Below are 22,343 nucleotides of genomic sequence, written 5' to 3' on the forward strand. Positions count from 1 at the left end.
TTCATGAAGTCCATCCAGATACATGGGGCCCTATGCCTTGAGCGTGCCTCTTTTTGGCGGCGGCGGCGGCGGAGGTTTTTTCGCTCGAATAGAAGATTGCGGAGAGACGCTATTATTGTTGACGTTATTATTGAACACACTACCTGGACGGGCGAGCGGATGCCCGCTCGAGCCCGCAGGTGCATTCGAAGTGTACCGCTCCGGGCTAGTTCTCCCGTAGCCGTCGTCCGGCGACGTGTACTGCGCATCGTAATTATTATTGCTCCTAGGCTGCGTGGAACGGAGCTGCGACTTCAAACTGCTAATCGAGCCACCGTCACTCATGACGCGGGTCGGTTGTGAGGGCGATACGCGTCCTCGCAGTTGAGTGGGTCCCTCAAAGGTGGACGTCCGGCTAAAAGATGGTTTCTGATACGATCCGTCGAATGATGAGGAAGTGGTGCGTGTGGGCCGCAATGGCGGCGCACGGAACTCGGCAGAATCTTCATCCACGGGCTCGAACTGATCGTGAATAGAGTGTGTCGTGACGGCTCGAGAAGTAGGTTGTCGCCGGTTAGGACTGTGATTGTGGCTTTGCCTGCTGTTGATCACGTTAGCGAGTGGCTGGACGAAATTCACTTCCAGGCGGAGTATATAGAGCAATAAATCTTACCCAGATGGCCATTCGTCCCTGAGCTGCAAGAGCACGTCACGGCATTGATCGTGGTATGTGAGTTGAGCGTCGAAAAATGATCGAAGGTCGGAGACATTTTCGGTTTCTGCTTCTCTGATATCCTGCATCCTTCGATAAACATCTTCGCTGGCTTCTTCGTATTTGATTTTTTGTAGACGCAACTCCTCCTCAACGCGGAAGTCCTCTCGTTTGGCCTTCTGCATTTTTCCGAGCGACGTGTCGTATGCCAGACGACGGCTCTCGAGTTTCTTCCTCGCAGCCTGGAATCCAAGTATAAGCGGATGCATTCAAACACAGAGAGCTGCTCTTTAAAAAGTACCTGATATTCCTTCATTTGAGCAAGAGACCTATCCAACGACTCCAGCCAGGTGGCTGTCGCATCTGCGACATACTGTTCCTGAATCCTAGCAGCGCGCTCGTTCGTCCTGCCGAAGCCTAAAATACGACATAGTCAGAGGCTGTAATGACACAATTAGATGGATTACATCCTGGTAACACTGACTGATAAGACACTGCCCGAATTCTGAAGTATTCTCAAAGTCCTGCCCATGCTCTACCATCGTTCCACCCAAATGGCCGATAGGAAGCAATTTTCCACTGTCGCCTCCTTCATTGCGCTTGGATATCACCCTGACATAGGATGTCATTGCCTTGTGAAGGCGTTCCAGGCCTGCCATAATAATCAGGGGGTGCATTCAAAAATGACTTTCTTCGGCCATCCATACCTTCTTGCCTCAAGGTCATTTCAGTCTCCAGTGCCCGAATGTCGTCGGAAACATTTGTCTTGACCTCTCCGCCCATGCGCTCCCCCGCCCATTGCTTAAAGCGGCCGAGTTTCTTGTTGACGTTCATGGTGTTGTTCTAGGGATATGTGCTAGTTGCAAGCGCCGAAACCGAATGTCCAAAATAATACAAGTAACGAGCGAAAGAATACTAGGGAATTAAAAAGAATGACAGGTGACGATTTCCTGCATGCTCTCTTCACAGCATGGAAAAAGAGAAGATGGGTAGTGAATGGCGTCGGGGTATCTTCCACCGGAGAAATGATATTGCTTAGGGAAGAGAGGGATCAGGGAAAGAGGTGGAGTGTAAGGTAAATTGGCTCGGGGGCCCGTGTTAAATATGCTATTTTGCTAAGAAACAGGAATTGCCCGGCTGCAGGGAGCACAAGACTTTATTTTGCTTGTCACAAGCTACTGCATATAGTTTCTCGACATCTTGATCAGCATGCGGGAAAAGGGACATTGGGGGGCGACAAACAAGGAAATGAAGGGCGCGGGAAAGTCAAACTCACCACCATTCATTTAACGCCCACCAACCCACCATCGAATCACCGCTCCTCAGAACATCGCTACTCACCTGTCTCAGGCACCGTCAGGTCGGCGGTGCAGGCGATACTTCATGAGATGGTGGGGGGGCCAGGATGGGTGTCAATTGTTCCACCGACGTTTGAGGAATCCTAATGGCGGTTTGATTCTGTTCCCGCTTTGGGCTGGCCTCGTTCCTTTGCTGTTCCATCGTTCCCTCACCGCGCTGATCCAGAACCCGTTCGCTATCCTCCATGGCCACCATTGCCCACCGGCCCCTGTCTAGCATTGACAGCCTTGCGGGAGACTGGTTGGCAGTGGAGCAACAGGCGTCGTTGCGCCCAGCCGAAATGTGAAACGGACTCAACCCGTACAACACGCACCCCTCGCTCGCGAGCCAGCCCGCCCGCGTTTGGGGACCGGTCCACTCGGCTGCTAGAGAAGGCTTGTCACTGATATTTTGCCTCTCTCGCCTCGGTCTGGATCTCAAGAGTCATATTGGCCACCATAAGCAACATGAATGCCAATTCGCGCGCTTGTCTTCCGCTTATCTTCTGCACGCTGGTGTTGACGAATGCAGCCTTATATGCTAACTACATAATTAACCCAGGGTACGGATATATTGCCTATGACCTGGCGGCACCGTCTAACAGTGGGACAATCCTTCGACGCTTTTTTTGAACACGTCTTGCAACCGTCGTCCACAAATGCCCTGGTGGGTTTGATCGGGGATGGCCTGATCAATGACATACGAACACTCGCTACATGAGCTTTGACTACGACAAATTGCCCAATCACAATCTCAATTTCACCACTCTGCTAATGTAACATGCCATTGGGTATCACCTATTATTGTTTTTTTTAAAAAATATATATATATATATATATACAATGCATAACTAGTGTCTAGACGTCTCCACCATGGCGGTTAACCTTGTTAGGGAAAGGTCTGAAACAGCCCTGAGTTTTCTATCCAGTCAACTTCCTCGTACAGTAGCGGAGAATCGCACGAGTCGAACAATGGCGGAGAGTCGGTGGGTGATAACGACTGCAACGACGATGGCACAGATGTGAGTCGTGTAGTGAGGGCAGGAGTATCAAAAAGAGGAGTTCCCAGCGAGAAGTCAACCGTGTCATTCACGTATTCTGGGAAACCAAGGTGGCCACCTGACTGAGGGTTCACAGAGAACATGGATGTATCAACCAAAGTGCTCGGGTCAAGATGGTGATCTGTTGTAGGTATGTAAAACCCACCGTTGCCAATGTAATCTGTTGGCGGCCTTGTGGTTGCAGCCAGCATCAAATCAAACTCATTCCAGTCAATCCCCACATTGCTTGGATCTTGTCCTAATGCCTGATTTGGCAAATCTAATCCTGACGTTACTCCCAGCCCTTGTATTGGACCTGGAAGCGTTGTTTGTATGGGGGCTGGTAGTTGTTGTTGGACTTGGGCTTGAGTATGAGGTTGGGTCTGGGTCGTTGAGACAGTATCGGTCCCGATCGGTGGCACTGGCGGCCATCCTATAATCGTTCCATCCGGCAACTTCTTGTGAAATGTCTTCCCTTCCAGCAGATCCCGCGCGTACTTCCCTGGAGTCACACCAACCACCTTCTTGAATACCCGATGGAAGTGACTGGGAGTCAATCCTGCCTCCGAAGCTAAATCCTGCAACGTCGGCCGTTGTCTTTCCCCAGCAGCCATAGCCGCGAGCGACATCGTCTCGCAGGCCTTTTGTGCGAGACGAACATGAGGATCTGTTGGGGCGCGAAGATCCTCCGGCTTGCACCGCTTGCAGGGCCGGTATCCTGCTTTTTCCGCTTGAGATGGGGTATCGTAAAAAATCACGTTAGCTCGGCGTGCCAAGCGTGCAGGACATCGCGGACGACAGTAGATCTTAGTTGTTCTCACGCCATACACGAAACAAGTCGCAGCGGCATCTCGGTTCACAATGGCGCGCCACCGCGCAGACGCAGTGGCGTATGCCTGCTTGGTGTCCTCCGCATGCGTCATTTTCACTCAAGGAAACGGAACAGTTGGGATCGAGGGCTTGGGTCGCGGAACAGGGTTGGAATCGATCGGAAGGAATGAGAGAGGTGGTTTATGTAGGCTAGTTCTATGATCCCCAAACTGACAGGGCTATAGGGAGAGGAAATACAGCAGGGAAGCTCGTCTTATGAAATCCTGTGCGTGTGTGATGTCCATGCGGAGCGCGCCAGCTGTGTCCTGTGTGTTTTTCAGATTTTCAGGCTGGGTTGGGCTCGTCGCTCGGGCGCAGGCGGACGAACTTGGGTCTACTGAGAAGGGGCACTAGACAAAGAGAAGCGATTGAAAGTCATGGGCGTGAGCAAACGGTGCGTTGGGGCAGCTCTTTGACGAGGGATAGGCAGACGGGGGAGTGGATGGAGAACTGCAGGCGGGAACCAAGGAATAAACGGGCCCAAGCCTTTTGAGCAAGACGGCTAGATCTGGAAGAGGATAAGGGTGGTCTGGGGGGTTGTGGACAAAAAACGAGAAGCCACAGACGGAGGATATAGGGCAGCCAGGCAGGATATATAGGAGTGCAGGAAGCGTTCGTTGCCGGCGGGCAGCGAGATCCCCGTCGCTTTACTTTTATGATGAAATGGGCCAGTCTGCGGTGTGGCGGGGTCATGATTGGCCAGTTTGGGAGCAATCGGGGAGACTGCACAGCGTCGGGCGGCCGTCGACTGCGCTGAGTCAGCCGGCTGGCGCCCGAAGCGGCCTAGTGCGTTTCGGCCGCGGTCACATGGCGCGGCGCGGACGGAAGCGGCATGCGCTGACGGGCCTTGGCGCCGCCCGAACGGGGCTAGCGGTGGCTGGTGCGCTGAGGTCAGCCGCAGCGGCGCGCTGATTGGCCGTGGGCCGGCTGCGCGCGCCGCTCCGTGGGTGCCGATTCCGCCGTGCTTGGCCGCCCACCCGCCGGCGAAAGGAGCGCGACGGAAAGGAATCCAGCGACGCTGCACGCGAGGCGGCCGCCCGCTTGGCGGCCCGCGTGTGTGCCCGCGGCTTCGGGGTGCACCACCCCGAGCTGCCTGCCCTTGGCACGCAGCGGAACTCTGCACCGGCCACCGCGCGATGGCGCGATGCATGCCGCTCGCGCCTGCGCAGTTACATCGGACGAGTCCAGCGATTGCCACGCCTTGGCATCGCCTGTCGCTGCGGCACGCCTGAGCCTCAACCCGCGCTATCCAGGGTTTTGTGGGCGGACGCGCCCGCCATACCCCCCCCCCATATCCCATCAGCCAACGCACGCGCCAGGCCCAATTCAGCCCCTGATCGAAGCCCCCCTCAAGGTTGCCTTGCGGGGTCGCTTTCGCACACCTGCACGTCAACCACCGCTGCCCGCAGCGCCGTGCGTCACGTCAGCCCGCCGTGCGCGGTGCGAGGCGCATGCTGTACACAAAGAGGGGAAACAAACAAAGCATAAGCACCTACGACCCGGGCCGCTGGCCTCCACCGCACTATTCGGATCGCCTGGCCGCAAGTCAAGTCTCGTTCTTGGATGCCTGCCAACGGGCTTCCCCTAGCACAACGGGATAGCCAGCCTTGGCCGATCGCGGCTGCGAAACGGCGGGGAACCCGGCCCTCCTCGCCGGCTGAGCATGTACACCGCTTCGCCATACACCGCCCGTCCACCGTGCGCCGTGTGAACCACCTTCTACAGGGCGGAGGAGAAGTACGGAGAACATCGTCACACATCATTATTGCTGAAAGTTCGGCCACATGATAGATTTGCTCTTTTCGTGAACTATGGCGGCTAACCCATCAAATACATGTATGCCTTTGAAAAAAATGAAAAGCATCCCGCACATCCTATCATAATCGAACCGAACGAAATACGCCATCCAATTAAGCTTACTCCTTTGTCTTTTGGGTACCACGAAGTAAACCGGTTCTCCGGGCAGCAATGAGACCGGCCTTTTGACCTTGTGCAGCGTACCGGGAGATTGTGGAAGCTTTACCGATGTGTTGATGGTTACCACCACCGTGAGGCTGTAAAACGAAATCGTAGTCAGGCACCGCTCATCAGAAACCATAGGGTCCAGGGCACTTACATGGTCGACAGGGTTCATAGCAACACCACGAGTCTTGGGCCACGAGTTACGCTTCACGGCGAACTTGTGCTTAGCCCGGGAGGCCTCTGTAATATCAAGTTAGTGAATCTTCACAGCGGCGAATATGATTCTATGCCCCGAAGTAGTGACATACTCAACAGGGGCTTGTCTGTACGGCCACCACCGGCGACAATGCCAACCATTCCTCGGGAACGGCTCTTGACCACCTTCTTTGCACCCGATGGGAGCTTAATGCGGGTCTTGCCCTCCTCAGGATTGTGACCGATGACCGTGACATAGTTTCCAGATGTTCGGCCAAGGGCGCCTCTGTCTCCGACCTTCTCTTCGACGTTGGTGACGACGGTACCTTCAGGCAGGGAGCCCAGAGGCAGAACGTTTCCAACAGTCAACGTAGCGTTCTTTCCCGCGTAGATGAATTGACCGGTGTACATGCCCTCGTTGGCGATGAATGTCTCGGTAACGTCCTTGTACTTGTACGGGTGACGGAAGGAAACTTGAGCGAGGGGAGCGCCTCGGCCAGGGTCGTGAATGATCTTCTTCACCACTCCGCGAATGTATCCGTGTCGCTCAGCATAGTCGAGGGTTCTGAACTGAGCCGGGGCCTTGTTGAGACGAGTGTTGGCCGCTATCAAATGAAATCAATTAATCAACTGTCGTCTTCTCTGGGGATCCTGCCATCCCTATTCTTTCGAATTTAAATGTAGCTGCGGTCACATACTGAAAATGGATCCACGACCCTTTCTCTGATTGCGGATCACGCGACCCATGGCGTCTGACTATACGGCAATCTGGTTAGCAAGACGACAGGCGTATCGCGGGCGAACAAGTCGTAGATGTGCTCGTACCTATTCGCAAAAATTGTCGGTTGGTCGGTGAAGTTGCGAATTCGCACTCAAAACGCAAACTGAAATTGTGTGGTGGTTATTTGTGTAGGGTGCGGCAGTCGCTAACCTAGCCGAGTTCGGACTAGCGCACATTTTACTTCTCACCTCCCAAGTTTGAAAACCCTCCATATCAACTTGACACATCTCTGCGTGCTGCCCAGCACATCGTCAGTGGCTTCTAGTCGCTGTTGCGGATTGGGACTAGGCAATCCACCGGTGATAGCTATGCCATCGCCGGGTCTCCATGTGTTTAGTTTCTGCAGGGCAATATGTAAAACCATGCCTCAGATACTATGAATGCCTGGCTTCGAATATCCTACTCTTCTCTTCACAAATACTCCATAACACACATAATTATGGCGCTATACGACAAAAGCGACTAGATTGTCTAGTCTGTATGAGGATTGCATATCATTCCGGGTTGGCGCGGATTGTTGCTTCAACAGTCATCTTCTCCGCGATCCATAACCCCCGCCATTCCGGTCCTTCTTTGTACGATCACTGTAGTTTCTACCAAGAAACTAAGATGGTGTTTGCCAAAAGAATAAAGATTTACCGCTTATTTTTTCCATCGTCGGTAGGCTTGGCAGACTCGTCGAGCCTCTCGATTCGCCTACCAACAAATCCTAAGCTGGATGAGTGGCGAGTCTACCATCTCAGGTGAATTTTTGAAAAATGTAGAGGCAATAGATACTCATACCTCAAACTACTTAAATGCCTTCTATTTTTTGGTTTTATGATACCACTGCCGTCTTGCACCTTGTTGCTTTCTGTCTCTTACCAGCTACCACCCAGTGATATTACCTTACCAGGCTCTCCAAGACTTAAAGTCTCAGTTCTGTGTCACGTTTTACACGTTGCATGGGGTTGTGGGCAGAATTACGGAGCAGGTTCGTTGTTGAGCGGCCGGGGAACCTAGTGCAGCAAACCCCGCGCGACACCTCTTGGTCGACCCAGCAGAGAATAACATATTCGCCGCGCTTTCAGAATGACCGGCCGCAGTGCTGAGAGTCGTCTTGTTTTCAGGCCGCAGGAGCTCATAGTGATGGCGGCGGCTACCTGGCCGTGATAAATCGTACCAATGGTGCCGGATAACGTGTTCTTCGTGCGGGCAACCCCTGGGAAAATTGAAATTGTCCAGCTGACGGGGTTTATGGTTATTTTCGAGAAAAAAGTGAATCGCTCTCCTATAGATAGCTTTAACTGATCTACGGCATTGTCCTAATTGATTCTTCATCTTGAATGGCCGCTATAAGCGAGCGACGCGCCTTCTACCCACTCTTCCCGTCGTAGTGTCCCCCGTCATACTAGAATCTTGTGCCCTTGCCAGACTTTAACCTAACACCTACAACCTTCAACGTCCAACCTGACAACACCATCAACGGCACCATGTCTCGTTCAAGCACAGATTCGTCGTCATTATCATCGGCGGTATCAGTAGAAGACGAGGCTGTCGCGGCGTCGATAAATCGAAAGGTCGGCATCAAGAAATATTTCCAGCGTGAAAACCAGACCGAGTCGCCTCCTCCAAAACGTGCTCCGTCACCACCACACGAATATGTCCTGGCCGATAATCCGAATATTGCAGTCAGTAATTATGATATTTCCCATCTTCTCTCCTGTGGAATTGACCTGGAGACGCGTTTTTGGCCTTATGAACGCGCTTGCTAACATTTTCTTATGAGTAGTTCATTGTAATGTTCCGCGCAAGATTCAGCGACGTTTTCCCCAAATCGCTCCCAAACTACGGTCCGCAAGATATTGAGAAGGGCGTTGCAGATACAGTTCCAGGTGATCAAATAGAGAGGCTGCTGTGCGCAGTGGTTGGACTTGTCCTCAACCGGAAAAAGGATGTTGAGTACGTGAACCCGCTGTTTAATGGACTCGAGAACAACGATGCTTCATATTTTTTCTACGTGATATTCCCCTGACAATTTGACGTGTGTACTGACTAAGAATGTGTACAATACAGAAGAGGTCATTACCAACGCGCCCTCGAAGAAGCTGTGCAGACACATCAAACCCAATGGCCAAAGTCATGGGCAGGCAAGAATCCTCTCCAGGGCGGACGAAGCTTTGCGAATATGCCACCTGATGAGCGCGTACGTTTATTAATCTACATGGATGGATGAATTTCTAAAACTTCCTAGCTATCCTTCCTGAAGACTCTGGTTCTCTGGGCCCTCTCTTCCTCCGATGCTGTCCAGGCAAAGCTGAAGGAGAGCTATAAACAATCCAGGCAAGACGGTGACCGTAACCAGCCGCTCTCTGTTCAGCCATGGGGAAGTGATAGCTATAAACGACGTTACTGGCTCGTTGAAGGTCGGGATGATACCCATTTCAGACTATACAGAGAGAGCAACCCGGCCCTAAAAACAAATACATGGTGGAGCGTTGCTGGCACAATTGGCGAACTTTCGTCAGTTGCCACCACCCTTGGAATGCAAAAGTCCCGTGCTGCGAAGGACCTTAGTGAGAGGATCCGTAACAGCATTCCTCGGTTCGAGGCGTCAGAAGAGGTATGTCTTAAGAAGTTGTTTTCTATTACCAAAAACTAATTTGCTTATAGAAAAGAAAACGCCGTGAATACCGCCTAGCAAGGAAGGCAGCGTTTACGAAACCGGAACCTGGATTCTCTCTCTACGAGGGTCGTACTCGTGGGAAGCGGATGAAGTACACGTTTTCCGATGAGGAAGACCTTTCGGACGAGCCAGACTCTAGAAAATCAACACGACAGCAAACTCGGGGTTCCAGTCCAGGAGAACCGCAAGGCCCTACCTACACCGCTAGCGGCCGGCAAGTGAAAGCTCGGGTTGGTGGCATATATGGAGAAACCATGACTAGCCGGCAACGCGCAAATTTGACGCATGAAACTGGCTTTATGAATGGCAGACATCAAAGAAGCACGCGCCTTAATGGCTTAACACCAGGCAACAACGATGACTATAATTCTGTGGATGCCGTGGAGGAAGACGACGAGCCGGATGCAGCTTCAAGTGGTCAAGAATGGGAAGGTGGCGATGAGAATTCCGTTGACGAAGACGACGATATGAGTGATGCGGCCTCTCTCGACGAGGATGATACAGTTCGACCTAGCCTAGTTGTCCAATTGAGGTATAATAAAGACAAGGCGCCACCAAACCCCACAAACTCCAGCACAGCGGGATCTGCTGATGGCAAAACAATGGAAGCAAAAGCACCGCATGTGTATGACTCTGCTTCACCCAGTATCTTAGCCGTGCATCTTTCAAATCCGCCAGCAGATTCTGCGTTCACTCCTACGAAGTTCGTGGAACCGATCAAATCAATCCCAGAAATACATAGTCAAGAATTATCTGCACCTGCAGATTACCCAGAGCTACGGCGCGACCAAAACGGATTTCAGTAGACGTCTCATATGTGACTATTTCCCCGTCTATTCTTATCCTACTTGGCCCCGTGCTCCCATTTTCTTTGCTAGATGTATGTGTTTCATACAGAAAACATGAAAGTTCTACTGAGGGTGAAAGGAAATTGTGGAAAGAAATTTATGGGTGGAGGATCTAACTTAGTTAGAATGATTCATAGTGTTGAATACAATGCATCGTCCGTGGTGTGAATCTAGTAATTCGATATAACTCCCTAATATCCCCCCAAATCCACCAATCTTTTAGTATTTTGGCAGTTGAAGATATTAAGACACTAATAGTGCAATTCAAAGATGCCGTGTATACTTGTTCCGCTCGTACTTGACAGTAATTGCTCGGATCCTGGTCATCAGGGAGGCCACGAAATGCTTCGTTCGAGGGTATTGACGTCATGAAATCCCTTCTGGGTCATAGACTCGCACTCTTATGGCGCCATGCTAAATAACATTGATCCAAGGCCTTCATCAAGAAGAGTTTTCCAAAGCGTTGTTGCGCAGCGTTCGGGGAAATCCCATCTCTAGTTGCTCGCCAATGACTCTAAATCGGGCCGTATAATTTTTGCTTTTTTGGCCCACTCGCTATCATAACTTAGATATGTCACAACTAATCAATTTGGCCCACCACTGGCGGATAGCAAATCCGATTGTCTGGCCGCTGGATCGGGCTCCGCGATGCCAGTATTTCCAGCCACACAGGACCAGAGTCCACATTGTGCCTTGCATCAAAGGTAACAAAACCTAGAGTGTGAAGGGTCTTAGATGATTGCTATCAAACATTCCAGAAATCCCATTTCTGAGCGACTGCATTTCATACCTGATCCCGCATGGTTATCCACGCAACCCGGCCCCAGGTGTCGGCTCCACGTAGGCTTGCAAGATAGCTCTGTTCGAAACGCAGATCGGGTATGGGGGGCAGGTGGGCTCGATGGCGAGGCTTCACCATTCGCCCTGGATCGACGATGCCTGTTGATAGACTCCCTACATCCGACGGCACCCGCTCCAAAGGAGCTTCGGCTTGCTGGCGGAACGAGGCGGCGAACGCGGGGTTTATGCCCTGGTAGGATGATATTGGGCGTTGCGTGCGATCGGACATTTTTTGCAGGTGATATCTGGTATGAGAATTCTGAATGCTGTTGGCTTGTTTGGGGTTGCGTTGACTGTTCCAGACCGACGAGTTTGGATCGGAACTCTAAACTAACTAGTTATGTCACCAACGTATGTATTTCACCACCGAACGCCCGAATTCTACCCTCCGCTTTCAAAACTCGATAAAATGCCCAACGAAGAGGCTATGAAATTAGCAATTGAAGATTTGAAATTACAAGAGGCTCCTAATTTTGCTAAGACCGCCAAAAAGTATGAAGTCAACGTAACTACGTTGGCGCGTCGCTTCAAAGGCAAACAAGTGTCCAGGCGCGAAGCCGCGTCTCTCTATTCAAGAAACCTCACCGACGCGCAGGAGGAGGATATTTTAAGCCAGATTTACACTCTAAAGCACCAAGGCCTTCCTGCTACGCCGCAAGTTGTACGAAACCTGGCAAATGAGATTCTGAAAGCTGACGTCGGACCTAACTGGGTGACTCGCTTTATCGAACGCCATGAAACCCAACTTGCCGGCGTTTTAGACCAAAAAAGGAAGGCAGTGGATTATTCTATGTGCGTACTATTCTTCGTTTCCCAGCGAGTTTACTGTTTTGTGGTTGATTTTCACGGAGTTAAGACTAACTATCTATACAAATGCCTATAGCTTCGAGAAAACAACGCAAAGCACCGGAGCTAACGACGAAGGAAGAACGGACTGTGCGGCGTGAAAAAGTTCAGAGAGAGAAGGCTTTCCAGCAGAGGCAGGCACCCGAGGCTCCTGCTACACCTACAGACCCCGCAGGTCCTGCAGGGAGGCTCTCTACGATCAAGCCCCCAAAAAACCAGAGCCGAAGGTTGCGACTTTGGAGCCCAACGAGCTAGATATCCAGAGACACGCGCAGGCGAGCTATTAGGCCGCCCCGACGATTTTCGGATTGAACGTACCAATTTCTATATTTCGTCTCATTTCTATTTCCTACACCTCATAGCTTACTTAATTTTAATACGTGATTGTGGATAAATCATAATTTGAAGGTGGAATCCAGTATTTGATGGTGAACTGTTCCAGTCTTTGCAAAGAATGTGGTTTTTAGGTGCTATTGTGAAATTTTAGAAAGAAGAGTATCTACTCTATACAGAAGAAGTTAACACATGCATTAAAAAAGAGCCTAAATAAACACAGTACTCAGTAAAATAGAACGAAGCAAAAAAACGGGCTGTAGAAGATTGTTCCGCAAACATGAGTAGACTCCGGATTAAAAACGGGCCGAACTACGAGCCACCCCACCTCCGAACATATGGATTTCGATGTTATATTCCATTTCTATTTCTAAGATCTACATTTTAGCTGAAAAATCATAAATTGAGGTATAGTATAGGCCATTGGGATAGGACCGGGCGTTGTGGTGGATTACATCAACTAACCACTGACGGAGTAGGTAACTAAACTACCTCCGAGTCGCATCTGAAAACAAGTGTTTTGGTTCCCCACCAAACGTCCGCCGCTTTCACCCAACGTTATCTAAACAACCAAGTATCCCGAAAAGATATGTCTACCTCAGAAGGGTACCCTCTTCTATGCCTGGAGAATCCTTTACTGGGTAAGACAATTCCACCTAGAGCCTGAGTTTCCTTTACTTATACTCTTTACAGATATCCAGGGCGTGGGGTAAAACTCCAATGTTCCATCTGTGTCTATCGATTGCTGATGCTCCCCCAATCTAGAGATGAGGCAATGCTGAAGAAGTACGACCTCAAAGCCAACGATGCCATTCTTGCTGAGGAGAAACATATGGGCCTCTACGAGGACTTGCTACAAAACTGCGACGCCAAATTGATTGCAGGTGGGGCTGCCCAAAATACTGCTCGTGGAGCTCAGGTATGCCATCTCTTTGTTTCCCACCAATACTAATCTCCAATGTAGCTCTCTTTTGATAGACTAGTGCTAATAATACCTTAAGTATGTTCTCCCAGAAAATTCTGTTGTGTATATCGGATGCGTTGGCAAGGATCAATACGCGGAGACCCTCAAAGAAGCCGGTGCCAAAGCTGGCATTTGCACAAAATACAGAGTGGATGATGTTCAGCCTACTGGTCGTTGCGGTGTTATTATCACGGGCCACAATCGCTCTCTCGTAACCCATCTCGCTGCCGCCAATGAATATAAACTGGACCATCTCAAGTCGCCTCAAATCTGGTCTTTGGTTGAGAAGGCCAAATACTACTTCGTTGGTGGGTTTCATTTGACTGTTTGCGTGCCAGCCATCCTGGCATTGGCCGAAGAGGCAGCCGAGAAGAACAAGGTACACACTGTTCTATTATCCGAAATCGGCGACCCTGAGAGACTGCTGACATGATCGGTCACTAGACATTTATGCTCTCTCTCTCAGCTCCATTCATCCCTGCATTCTTCAAAGATCAGCTTGACCAAGTTTTGCCTTATACCGACTATATCATTGGCAATGAATCGGAGGCTCTCGCCTATTCGGAAGCCCACCAATGGGGCATCACTGATTTGACCGAGATTGGCAAAAAGATGGCCAACTTGCCAAAGAAAAACTCCCAGCGCCCAAGGACTGTCATCATCACTCACGGCACGCAGCCAACTATCTCAATTGTTTCAGATGGAAAAGGCGGTCTGGATATCAAGACTACTCCAATTAGATCTATCTCGCAAGAGGAAATCTACGATACTAACGGTGCTGGGTGAGTTATCTAACCTATCACTTTCTGGCTGGCCCTAATAGTATCATTAGTGATGCATTTGCTGGCGGTTTCTGCGGCGGCTTAGTTCTGGGGAAACCTCTCGAGCAGTGCCTTGATATGGGCCATTGGCTGGCAAACCTAAGCATCCGAGAATTGGGCCCACAGTAAGACTATCTTGTACACTCACCTCTTGTTATCGGTGCTAACTGAATTCCTACCTTAGATACCCATTTCCAAAGAAGCCTTACACACCAGCGTAATTCCAAAACGAAGAAGCAACGGTACTACGCTCTTCAACGGCGACCGGAAGCTAAAAGAATCCTTAACATCCGTTCAACCACCTCAAATTCATAACTCCCTCCCCTGGTACCCATTAAATCTTCAAACAATATCCCTAAATTCCAAAGGGCTTTCGGGCTGTTTGTTTTTAACCCAAATCCTCGGAAAGTCCATATTACCACAAAGTCTGCTGCCAAGTGAGGATGGCAATATTTCTATTTAAACGTACATATGTGTCGGAAAGTAACCGAAGAAAATATGACATACGTTTTCAACAACGAATATAGAATTGATAGAGTATTATGAATAAGATATTTGATTCAAAGCTATGCATATGAAGCTGATTAACTAGTCCAGGAAAACGAGGGCTTAATCATTATTAGCATGCCTCTGAAAGAAAGACAGTAATCTAATAGTCGATCACAACCAATCCTAACTGGCAGAATATTAAACGAATGGTAGGGTTAGTGGATGGTATTGGTACCATCCCGTTTCCCAGTCCGTCCTTCCCTATAGAAAGAAACGGTGTTCGCATCGCTGTGATTGTTTAAGCAGATGGCAGAGCGTTGATATCTAAAAGGACCACTCAGATGCTCGACGACGGTTCCCAATGCGGCGCGAATGTGAGTTGAACCAATGACCAGCTGGCATACATTTGAGGCCAAGTCCTTCCAACCCGGTCAACTTCTACGACAGCATGCATAGAAAGGTATGGCATCGGAGCAGTAGGCCCGGGACATAGACATCATTTGTTCCAATATTTGTCGTGGAAAGGTGTCCTATGGTGTTGTCAACTCATCTCCGGAAATCCCATCTTTACTTAGATTCCAAAATGCGTTGAGGCATAGAGCTCTCATCCACCCTGACCACTTGGGGGCGTAGGACCTGCAATGCCGGCTAATTTCGTCGGCGAAATTGAAAGGTTTAGCCACGGCGAGACAGGAGGGTTGAAAGTAGATGGCCCTCCAAAGCCATTTGGACCCGGTAGCCCAATGTGGCGGTTTATGGCCGGATAGTTATGATAGCTAGCAATCGGGGTCTGCGTTGGCGTGAAATCACTACTAAAACGTGACATTAGTGGTGGGGAAAAGGGTGATTTCTGGGTGGGAGAAGTTTGTTGAACGGCCGAGCGGTTCCCGGGTGGTGAAACGTTGGAATCGTACGTTATGATACGGTGCAAGCCGACTTCCGTTGCCGTTGGCGAACGGCCGGATGCGAAAGGTGAATCGAAAATGCTTGGAAGCACAGGACGCGGCGAGTAAGGCGGAGGAGATTCCTGAGCCACTATTGGGCTATTGCGACCTTGTAACGCTCCATTGCTAGACAGCGGAGACTGGGTTGTTATCCCATTGGTCTCGATTGACAAGCAGGGCCACGGCTGTAGCAATATCTTTTCCTCCTGAGGCACAGATTTCTTAGATGGATCTTCTTCAGAATTCACAAGTGCATCGACCATGTCATTCATATCTTCCATGGTAGATATTGATGTAACTGGCACGTCTTCAGAATGATAGGCGCTCCGCTGTATTGGATGACTATCGTCTTGCGGGATACTCGCCGCTGGTGGAATTGAGAATTGTGGCAAGCCATCTTCCTTACACAAAAAGATGCTTTGGTCTTGGCTATTCGACAAGATTATTGGAATTTTCTGAAATGGTTAGTTTTCCCAACTGATAACGCAAGTATCAAATAGATATAACTCACTTTGCTCACGATCAATTCCAGGCCATCAATGACAAATTCCCGCACACGAAACAATATTTCTGTTTTAACCCTATCTTCATCTTCTTCATGTGGCGCCTTGGGCTTCGGTTTTCCCTCCTTGTCAACATAGCGTCGGATTTTGCCGTTACTGAATAGGGGAGAGAACCCCAGGGTATCATAATCTTCCTGAAGAAGGTAATCCAGGTATGGTAGCTGTGGAACAGGAAAGGTAGATGTAAGTAGGGTCAAAGTAGTTGCATAAATATTCCAGAACTCTTTGGTTTGTACTCCCAGAGATGTATCCTGAGCATCAGAAACTAGCATGTGACTATTTATCACTAACCAGGAGCTATAATTTCGAAGTGCTGGTAAAATCTGGCTAATAACTCCTGACATCTCTTCTGTGTCGGCAAGGAGTACTTGTAGCAAGGTAAAGAACATCTTCACATTTAGCTGCTGAAAAAAGAAGAGAGCATTTCCATTAGTACCTGATGTTGCCTGTGCGTGTGCTTCAGCGGCTATGTTGATGAGACAAAGTCTTTGTAAAAAGTCACTGTCCAAAGAATTTTCTTTGAGCTGATTTGTCATGTTATTGAGCAGCTCATTCTCAAGCTCATCGCGTTCGGGAAAATCAGCACCCTTGTAGCACATTGCATGAAGATGCACAAAGGAAGAAACTAAAGACTCTTTTTCATCCTTTGATTTCATCAGCGCACCAGTCCGGGAATTCAAAATTTTCCTAAATTCAAGCTTGAGGTTTGAGGCGGCGGTTGGGTGGGGTTCTGTGGCGCTCAGAGCACGATACAAATAGTATATCGCTTGGAAATGGTCACCTTTACCCAGTGCAATGATAGCTAGTTGATTGTGAAATATTCCGCAATGAGGTTTAATGGAGCCGGCGAGAGTGTAATAACTGACCACGTGGGTCCATTCTCGCTTTTCTGGATCTTGGACCAGCTCCACCTGATAGTACCGAGAGAAGTCTCCCAGCTTGATAAAAGTGGAATAGCACGAATCAAGTAGAGCCCGTTTCAGGTCTTCACTGACTGCGGGTGGAGGCTTGACTTCAATTCTTAATTCGAGGGCAGCTCGGGCGAGTTCTGGGCTACAGCAGGCGTGCGTGAGAATGAACTTCAGATAATCTTCGTAGAACTGCTGTCCACCACTAATAAACCTCTGGTATTGATGCTTGAGCTTGCGCTCCTCAACTGGCCGCCCCTTGCGCGCCTGCGCATCGCGAAACTGTAACAAAAGCTTTCGGAACCGAGAGTTGATCTTCATGCGGGAGTCCCATATTTTGGTGTCGACAGCAGCACGGACAGGGCCAAATTCCGTATCAAGATTCCTGTAGAGCACGTTGGAGCATGAGTGTTGAAATCTACATAGACCTGGTCAGCAGTCGACATCTAGAAAGAAATGAAAAGAAGAGGGGAGATGTACAGTGCCAGATAACGATTAACATCCCTGAACGTAGGCTCTTTCACTGAAAGCTCTTCAAGCAGCTGCTTCTCGCCCTGCAGTTCGATCCTAAAGGGGCGGCAAAACACGCCAGTTAGTTACTGTGGCCAAGCACCGCGCAACGTGACGAGACAAACATACACATTGTTGCTACCCTGGACGCCAGATGCCATGCTTTAAACGATGGCTGGGGTGTAGATGCAACCGACTGTGCGGTGGAGGAGAAGGAGAAGGCGGCTCTGCGATGGAACGGACAGGCTTGCGCTTGCCGGCGTTGCTATCCAAGCGAGGATTCGGAAAGGCTGAAGCAAGGCGCGGATCCATGGAGAGCCTTGCCGGTGTGCATCGAGAAGGGCCTCAGCGGCTGCCTTGGATCGCCGCTCGCGAGACCATGGAGCGGTCGCGTCTCTGCCATCAGGGTGGGAATCCAAAGTGACTTTTTGGTGACGGGACGATGACGCTGTCACGTGCAGGAGCCGTTGAATGTTGAAAGCCTAACAAAGAGCTGCACAGAGCATGATATTGGCCTTTTCCAACTCAGACCCTGCTTTCACTGTCTGCAGGATCTATGTCCACCCCCAGGGCCCAGGCATGACCTAGAGCACTGTTTGCCTTACATCCCCCCCTCCACCTGCACGCCACAAACCGGGATCTCCGCCATCTGTTTGAAACACTTCGCATTGCCCCAGCTTTTATTCCCCATTGTTGTTTAGCCACGAGAATCCCTGCGCATTCTGCAACATGTCGTTCTATGTCTCCTCTGGCCAGCAGCGTACCCTCCGCGCGTGTATGGTCTGCTCGGTTGTCCAACTCCACAGCGTACGTTAGAGTTCTCAATAGCAGCTCTACCAACTAACCGTATTTCTTCCAAGAAATTCATGCGCGACGGCTGCCCTAACTGCGAGTCATTCCTCAACCTCCGCGGGAATAATGATGCAATTCAAGAATGCACTTCACAGGTATTTGAAGGCCTAATTGCCTTAGGAGACGAAAGGTCTTCCTGGGTCGCGCGGTGGCAAAGATTAGATGGATATATAAATGGGACATACGCCGTTAAGGTAGTTGGAACGGTAAGTTTTCACCTGCTGTGATTTGAAAAGGCACAAGAGAAATCTCAGTTTACTGATATTAAATCCGTAGCTCCCACATGAGGTCCTTGCTAGTTTGGAAGATGCTGGTGTTAAGTACTTTCCGTATGGATTTTTAATCCCCATTTCTTTCGAGTTTTTCTAATAATCTTTTAGGAGAGACGGCAGCGCCATCGAAGAGGAGGGTTAGATCGGGTGCTTTTGATTCCTTCTCGTTATTATTTTAACAGAGTTTGGCGTTTGGAAGCGAATTTGTAGGATTTATTAGACATGTAAGCATATGAGTATCATGATTTTTAGTGACAATGAGTACAATCAATTTATACCAATTAGAAAGTGATATCTAGAATGCAGACAACCATATGGCCCAACTGTTCGTTAACATAGGAACCCTAATCAAACCGATACAAACACCAGCACATGACATTTTTACAGCTGAGCTTTGGTATTAAAGCCATTGGATAGCAATAACCGCTCAGTCTCCTGCTTTTGCCATGCCAATTTGGCTGTGGCCCCCTTCTCACGAGTCTTATTTTCCCGTTTACCCATTTGCTGGAGATGTACTTCATCAGGGCCATCGGCAAGCCTCAATGTACGAGTATGAGCCCACATAGCCGCCAAAGGTGTATCCTGGCACACACCCATTCCACCATAGGCTTGAACAGCACGATCAATGACAGCCAGGGCAACCTGCGGTACAAGCACCTTAGCTTCGGCGATCTCTTTTAAGGCCGCCTTGGCATTTGCATTATCAATGGCCACGGCAGCGTTGAGAACAACGAGACGGGCCGAATCGATTTCAATACGAGAACGAGCAATCCATTCAAGGATGACACCGTGAGAGGAGAGTTTGGCACCGAAGGGCTTTTTCTTTTCGTCGTTAGCACGAACAATCATCCATTCAAGAGCCTTTTCGGCGGAGCCGAGAGCTCTCATAGCATGGTGAATACGGCCAGGGCCAAGGCGGCCTTGAATGATTTCAAACCCACGGCCTTCACCCAAAACCATGTTGCTGGCTGGTACGCGGACATTCTTAAAGCTGATTTGGCCGTGGCCGTGAGGAGCATCGTCGTACCCGTAGACACTCAACATGCGGTGGACAGTAATTCCGGGAGTCTCTGCTGGGACAAGGATAACGGATTGTTGCTTATATGTGTCTGGGTTGTTAGGGTCACTCTTGCCCATGACAACGTAGATTTTGCACCTTGGGTCTCCGGCGCCAGATGACCACCATTTCTATAGGGAGAAAGGCACATACGTTAGCTTTGAGAAAGGATATTGGAGCATATAGTACAAAAGGATTATTCCCCATACCTGGCCATTGAGGACGTATTCATTACCCTCCCGTCTAATGCTGAGCTGGATATTTGTAGCATCGCTGGAAGCGATTTCCGGTTCTGTCATAAGAAAAGCGGAGCGAATCTTTCCCTCCAGTAAAGGTTCCAGCCATTGCTTCTTCTGTGCATCATTTCCGTATTTTGCGAGGACTTCCATATTACCAGTATCAGGAGCAGCATTATTGGTAACCTAAACCGGCATGTGAGCATTGCGCCTATAGGAAGTAGAGAATCGGTCTATCACGGACCTCACTAGCAACGCGACTCTTTCCAAGGATCTCTGCCATCAATCCATATTCCAGATTGCTGAATCCGGCGCCCTCTTTGAAATGGTTTTTGGGCAAGAACATGTTCCATAGTCCGAGCTTCCGTGCCTTTACCTTAAGCTCCTCGATGATTGCGGGTGTGCGCTTCCATCTTTGCTCACCATGACCGAGCTGTGCCTGGAAGAGTGCATCTGCTGGAATACATTCTTTCTCGACAAATTCCTCTACCTAAACAAGGGCGGCGGCAATGTCAGCTCCGCGTACTCGGAATAGGAAGGGCTGAGGCTTCGAAGCGCAATTCACTTACAAGATCAAGGGTCTTTTTAGCTTTATCACTGACAAATGGGGCCACGATCGGTGGAATTCTAGCAGAGGCAGACATTGCGAGAGAAGGATGGCAAGCTATCAGAGGGAGTGAGAGCACAGACTTGGCTAAACGGTGGATCAGCAATGCAAAAAAGCACCACAGAGGAACCGGGATTAAGAGTCTTTAAGTATGAAACGGCAGTAAGAAGGTGAGCCGGTAAGAATCATACGACGGGAAAGAGAAGTAATTTGTCCGTACCTTCGAGAGAGTAGAATCGCTTTGCCGGCGGCTGGACCTCGGCTTGATGGCCCCCGCTGGCCTGGATCTGGGGACACCGAACCTAAACCGCAGCCCGCCCGCATTAATCAGCCCTGCATTGCTTGCTGCCGTCTCTCAGCGGCATCGACGCATCAGAGCTGCGAGGCGTTGTGGTTTCTCCGAGCCGGACACCGCGAGCACATTGCTATCCTGTTCATCGCGCCCGGGATAGCCTTTTTGCTGCCGCCGTCGTCGACGCAGACAACCGTCGACGGCCTAAAAGTCAGCCTCGGCGTATCGAGATGCTGGCTAACAAGCTCCCGTCGGGCTACAACAGAGCCAGCCGTCGGGCGGCTCCACGTTTCGGCCATCCACGCAAATCGGCAATTCGTGCATTCGTGTTGGGTTCTTGATTGGAGGGCGTTCAGCCACCAATGACCCATCTCAAAGCTTTTGCTGCCCTCCGCTACTCTCTACACTCAGATCCTCAATCAACTCGAAACTCGATGGATTTTGTATGAACTAGAGAACGTAACGGGTATAGAGCGGATGGCCCCAATTCCTCCCCAATGGCATGCCAAGTTTATGCGTTCTTTCCCGATGATTATGACCATATCCCATTCATTGACCTGTATATCATTAAAAAAAAGAGAGGAAAAAAACAAAAACGCCATATCCAGCCCAATGTCAATCACAAGAGACCCAATAGGAACATGCAAATTGCGAAGTGAAGCAAATAATTGCTGTAGAGGGGAAAATCATAATGAATGAAGTAAATATCACAGCGACAAGAGAATGTAATAGTTAGTTCGAATGGCAAGTCAGGCCGTCGGGCCATCTTCGCTAGGACTCTCCGAGCTCATCTTATCGTAGGATTTTTTTGCAAGTGCTTTGGCAAACAGTACTTGCGGTTTGGCACTACGAGACAGTTAGAACATGGTTTCAACACTACTGCGAGGCACATGGAATCCAGAGAATAACGTACTTCTTGAATTTTTTGCCTTTTAAGTCACTCAACTTCTTCGTGCAAGGGCTCATGATGCCATCAGATGGCGAGATATAATGTCCCGGTGCCCTATATATTACGCTGCTGTTAGTGGGAAATTTTCTAACCTTCAATTGCTGTAGGAAGGGGGCATACTTCATCTTTCCCTCTTCCAGCTTTTCTTTCAGAACTTGACGGTGATAATCCATTGACTTGCTAGTCGCCGCCTTGATATCTGCCGCGGAGTCACCACACATCTTTGACGTGTTGTTTGCTCCTGGAGAGAGGAAGATATTTGTCGAACGGTCAGAGAGAGGCTGAGCCTTGGTAGGGCTGGTCGTGTTGGCTGACATGGCTCGTAGACGTATTTGAGTTGTTGGTGAGAGTAAAGTCAAGTTATGCTCGGCTGGATATCACCAAGCCAGATATCACCAAAATTAGAGATAGGAGATGTGCTGGAAGAAAATGATTGTGACCTCTGGGTTTAACAAAATGATTCCAGCCGTT

The 22,343-nt window shown here is 49.7% G+C and overlaps 8 protein-coding genes across 8 annotated transcripts; 2 read left to right on the forward strand and 6 right to left on the reverse strand.

Moving 5' to 3' along the window:
• Positions 1-30: 30 nt before the first annotated feature.
• On the reverse strand, positions 31-1,525 carry LOZ57_004951 (uncharacterized protein; the record flags this gene model as incomplete). Its single annotated transcript, XM_049253989.1, has 5 exons — positions 31-577; positions 653-933; positions 993-1,108; positions 1,176-1,343; positions 1,399-1,525. 5 exons carry the CDS (start codon positions 1,523-1,525, stop codon positions 31-33), a joined length of 1,239 nt encoding a protein of 412 aa, XP_049107058.1.
• A 1,392-nt stretch (positions 1,526-2,917) lies between these two features.
• LOZ57_004952 (uncharacterized protein) lies at positions 2,918-3,991 on the reverse strand (the record flags this gene model as incomplete). The annotated part of the gene is made up of 1 exon (XM_049253990.1): positions 2,918-3,991. The coding sequence occupies one exon, from the start codon at positions 3,989-3,991 to the stop codon at positions 2,918-2,920; it is 1,074 nt and encodes a 357-aa protein (XP_049107059.1).
• A 1,863-nt stretch (positions 3,992-5,854) lies between these two features.
• Positions 5,855-6,842, reverse strand: RPL2 (60S ribosomal protein L2; the record flags this gene model as incomplete). The annotated part of the gene is made up of 4 exons (XM_049253991.1): positions 5,855-5,992; positions 6,055-6,140; positions 6,209-6,700; positions 6,794-6,842. 4 exons carry the CDS (start codon positions 6,840-6,842, stop codon positions 5,855-5,857), a joined length of 765 nt encoding a protein of 254 aa, XP_049107060.1.
• Positions 6,843-8,348: 1,506 nt separating this feature from the next.
• On the forward strand, positions 8,349-10,347 carry LOZ57_004954 (uncharacterized protein; the record flags this gene model as incomplete). The annotated part of the gene is made up of 5 exons (XM_049253992.1): positions 8,349-8,546; positions 8,648-8,817; positions 8,932-9,061; positions 9,110-9,478; positions 9,529-10,347. The coding sequence occupies 5 exons, from the start codon at positions 8,349-8,351 to the stop codon at positions 10,345-10,347; spliced, it is 1,686 nt and encodes a 561-aa protein (XP_049107061.1).
• Positions 10,348-12,997: 2,650 nt separating this feature from the next.
• On the forward strand, positions 12,998-14,414 carry ADO1 (adenosine kinase; the record flags this gene model as incomplete). The annotated part of the gene is made up of 7 exons (XM_049253993.1): positions 12,998-13,049; positions 13,102-13,117; positions 13,174-13,327; positions 13,410-13,751; positions 13,817-14,154; positions 14,205-14,318; positions 14,378-14,414. 7 exons carry the CDS (start codon positions 12,998-13,000, stop codon positions 14,412-14,414), a joined length of 1,053 nt encoding a protein of 350 aa, XP_049107062.1.
• An 872-nt stretch (positions 14,415-15,286) lies between these two features.
• On the reverse strand, positions 15,287-17,768 carry LOZ57_004956 (uncharacterized protein; the record flags this gene model as incomplete). The annotated part of the gene is made up of 4 exons (XM_049253994.1): positions 15,287-16,081; positions 16,138-17,515; positions 17,578-17,664; positions 17,737-17,768. The coding sequence occupies 4 exons, from the start codon at positions 17,766-17,768 to the stop codon at positions 15,287-15,289; spliced, it is 2,292 nt and encodes a 763-aa protein (XP_049107063.1).
• Positions 17,769-19,112: 1,344 nt separating this feature from the next.
• LOZ57_004957 (uncharacterized protein) lies at positions 19,113-20,668 on the reverse strand (the record flags this gene model as incomplete). The annotated part of the gene is made up of 4 exons (XM_049253995.1): positions 19,113-19,919; positions 19,998-20,210; positions 20,269-20,514; positions 20,594-20,668. 4 exons carry the CDS (start codon positions 20,666-20,668, stop codon positions 19,113-19,115), a joined length of 1,341 nt encoding a protein of 446 aa, XP_049107064.1.
• Positions 20,669-21,672: 1,004 nt separating this feature from the next.
• LOZ57_004958 (uncharacterized protein) lies at positions 21,673-22,189 on the reverse strand (the record flags this gene model as incomplete). Its single annotated transcript, XM_049253996.1, has 3 exons — positions 21,673-21,769; positions 21,837-21,926; positions 21,993-22,189. The coding sequence occupies 3 exons, from the start codon at positions 22,187-22,189 to the stop codon at positions 21,673-21,675; spliced, it is 384 nt and encodes a 127-aa protein (XP_049107065.1).
• Positions 22,190-22,343: the final 154 nt, after the last annotated feature.

Source organism: Ophidiomyces ophidiicola (assembly GCF_022830035.1).
Source record: "Ophidiomyces ophidiicola strain CBS 122913 chromosome Unknown scaffold_22, whole genome shotgun sequence".
In the NCBI taxonomy this organism is placed as follows: Eukaryota; Fungi; Ascomycota; class Eurotiomycetes; order Onygenales; family Onygenaceae; genus Ophidiomyces; species Ophidiomyces ophidiicola.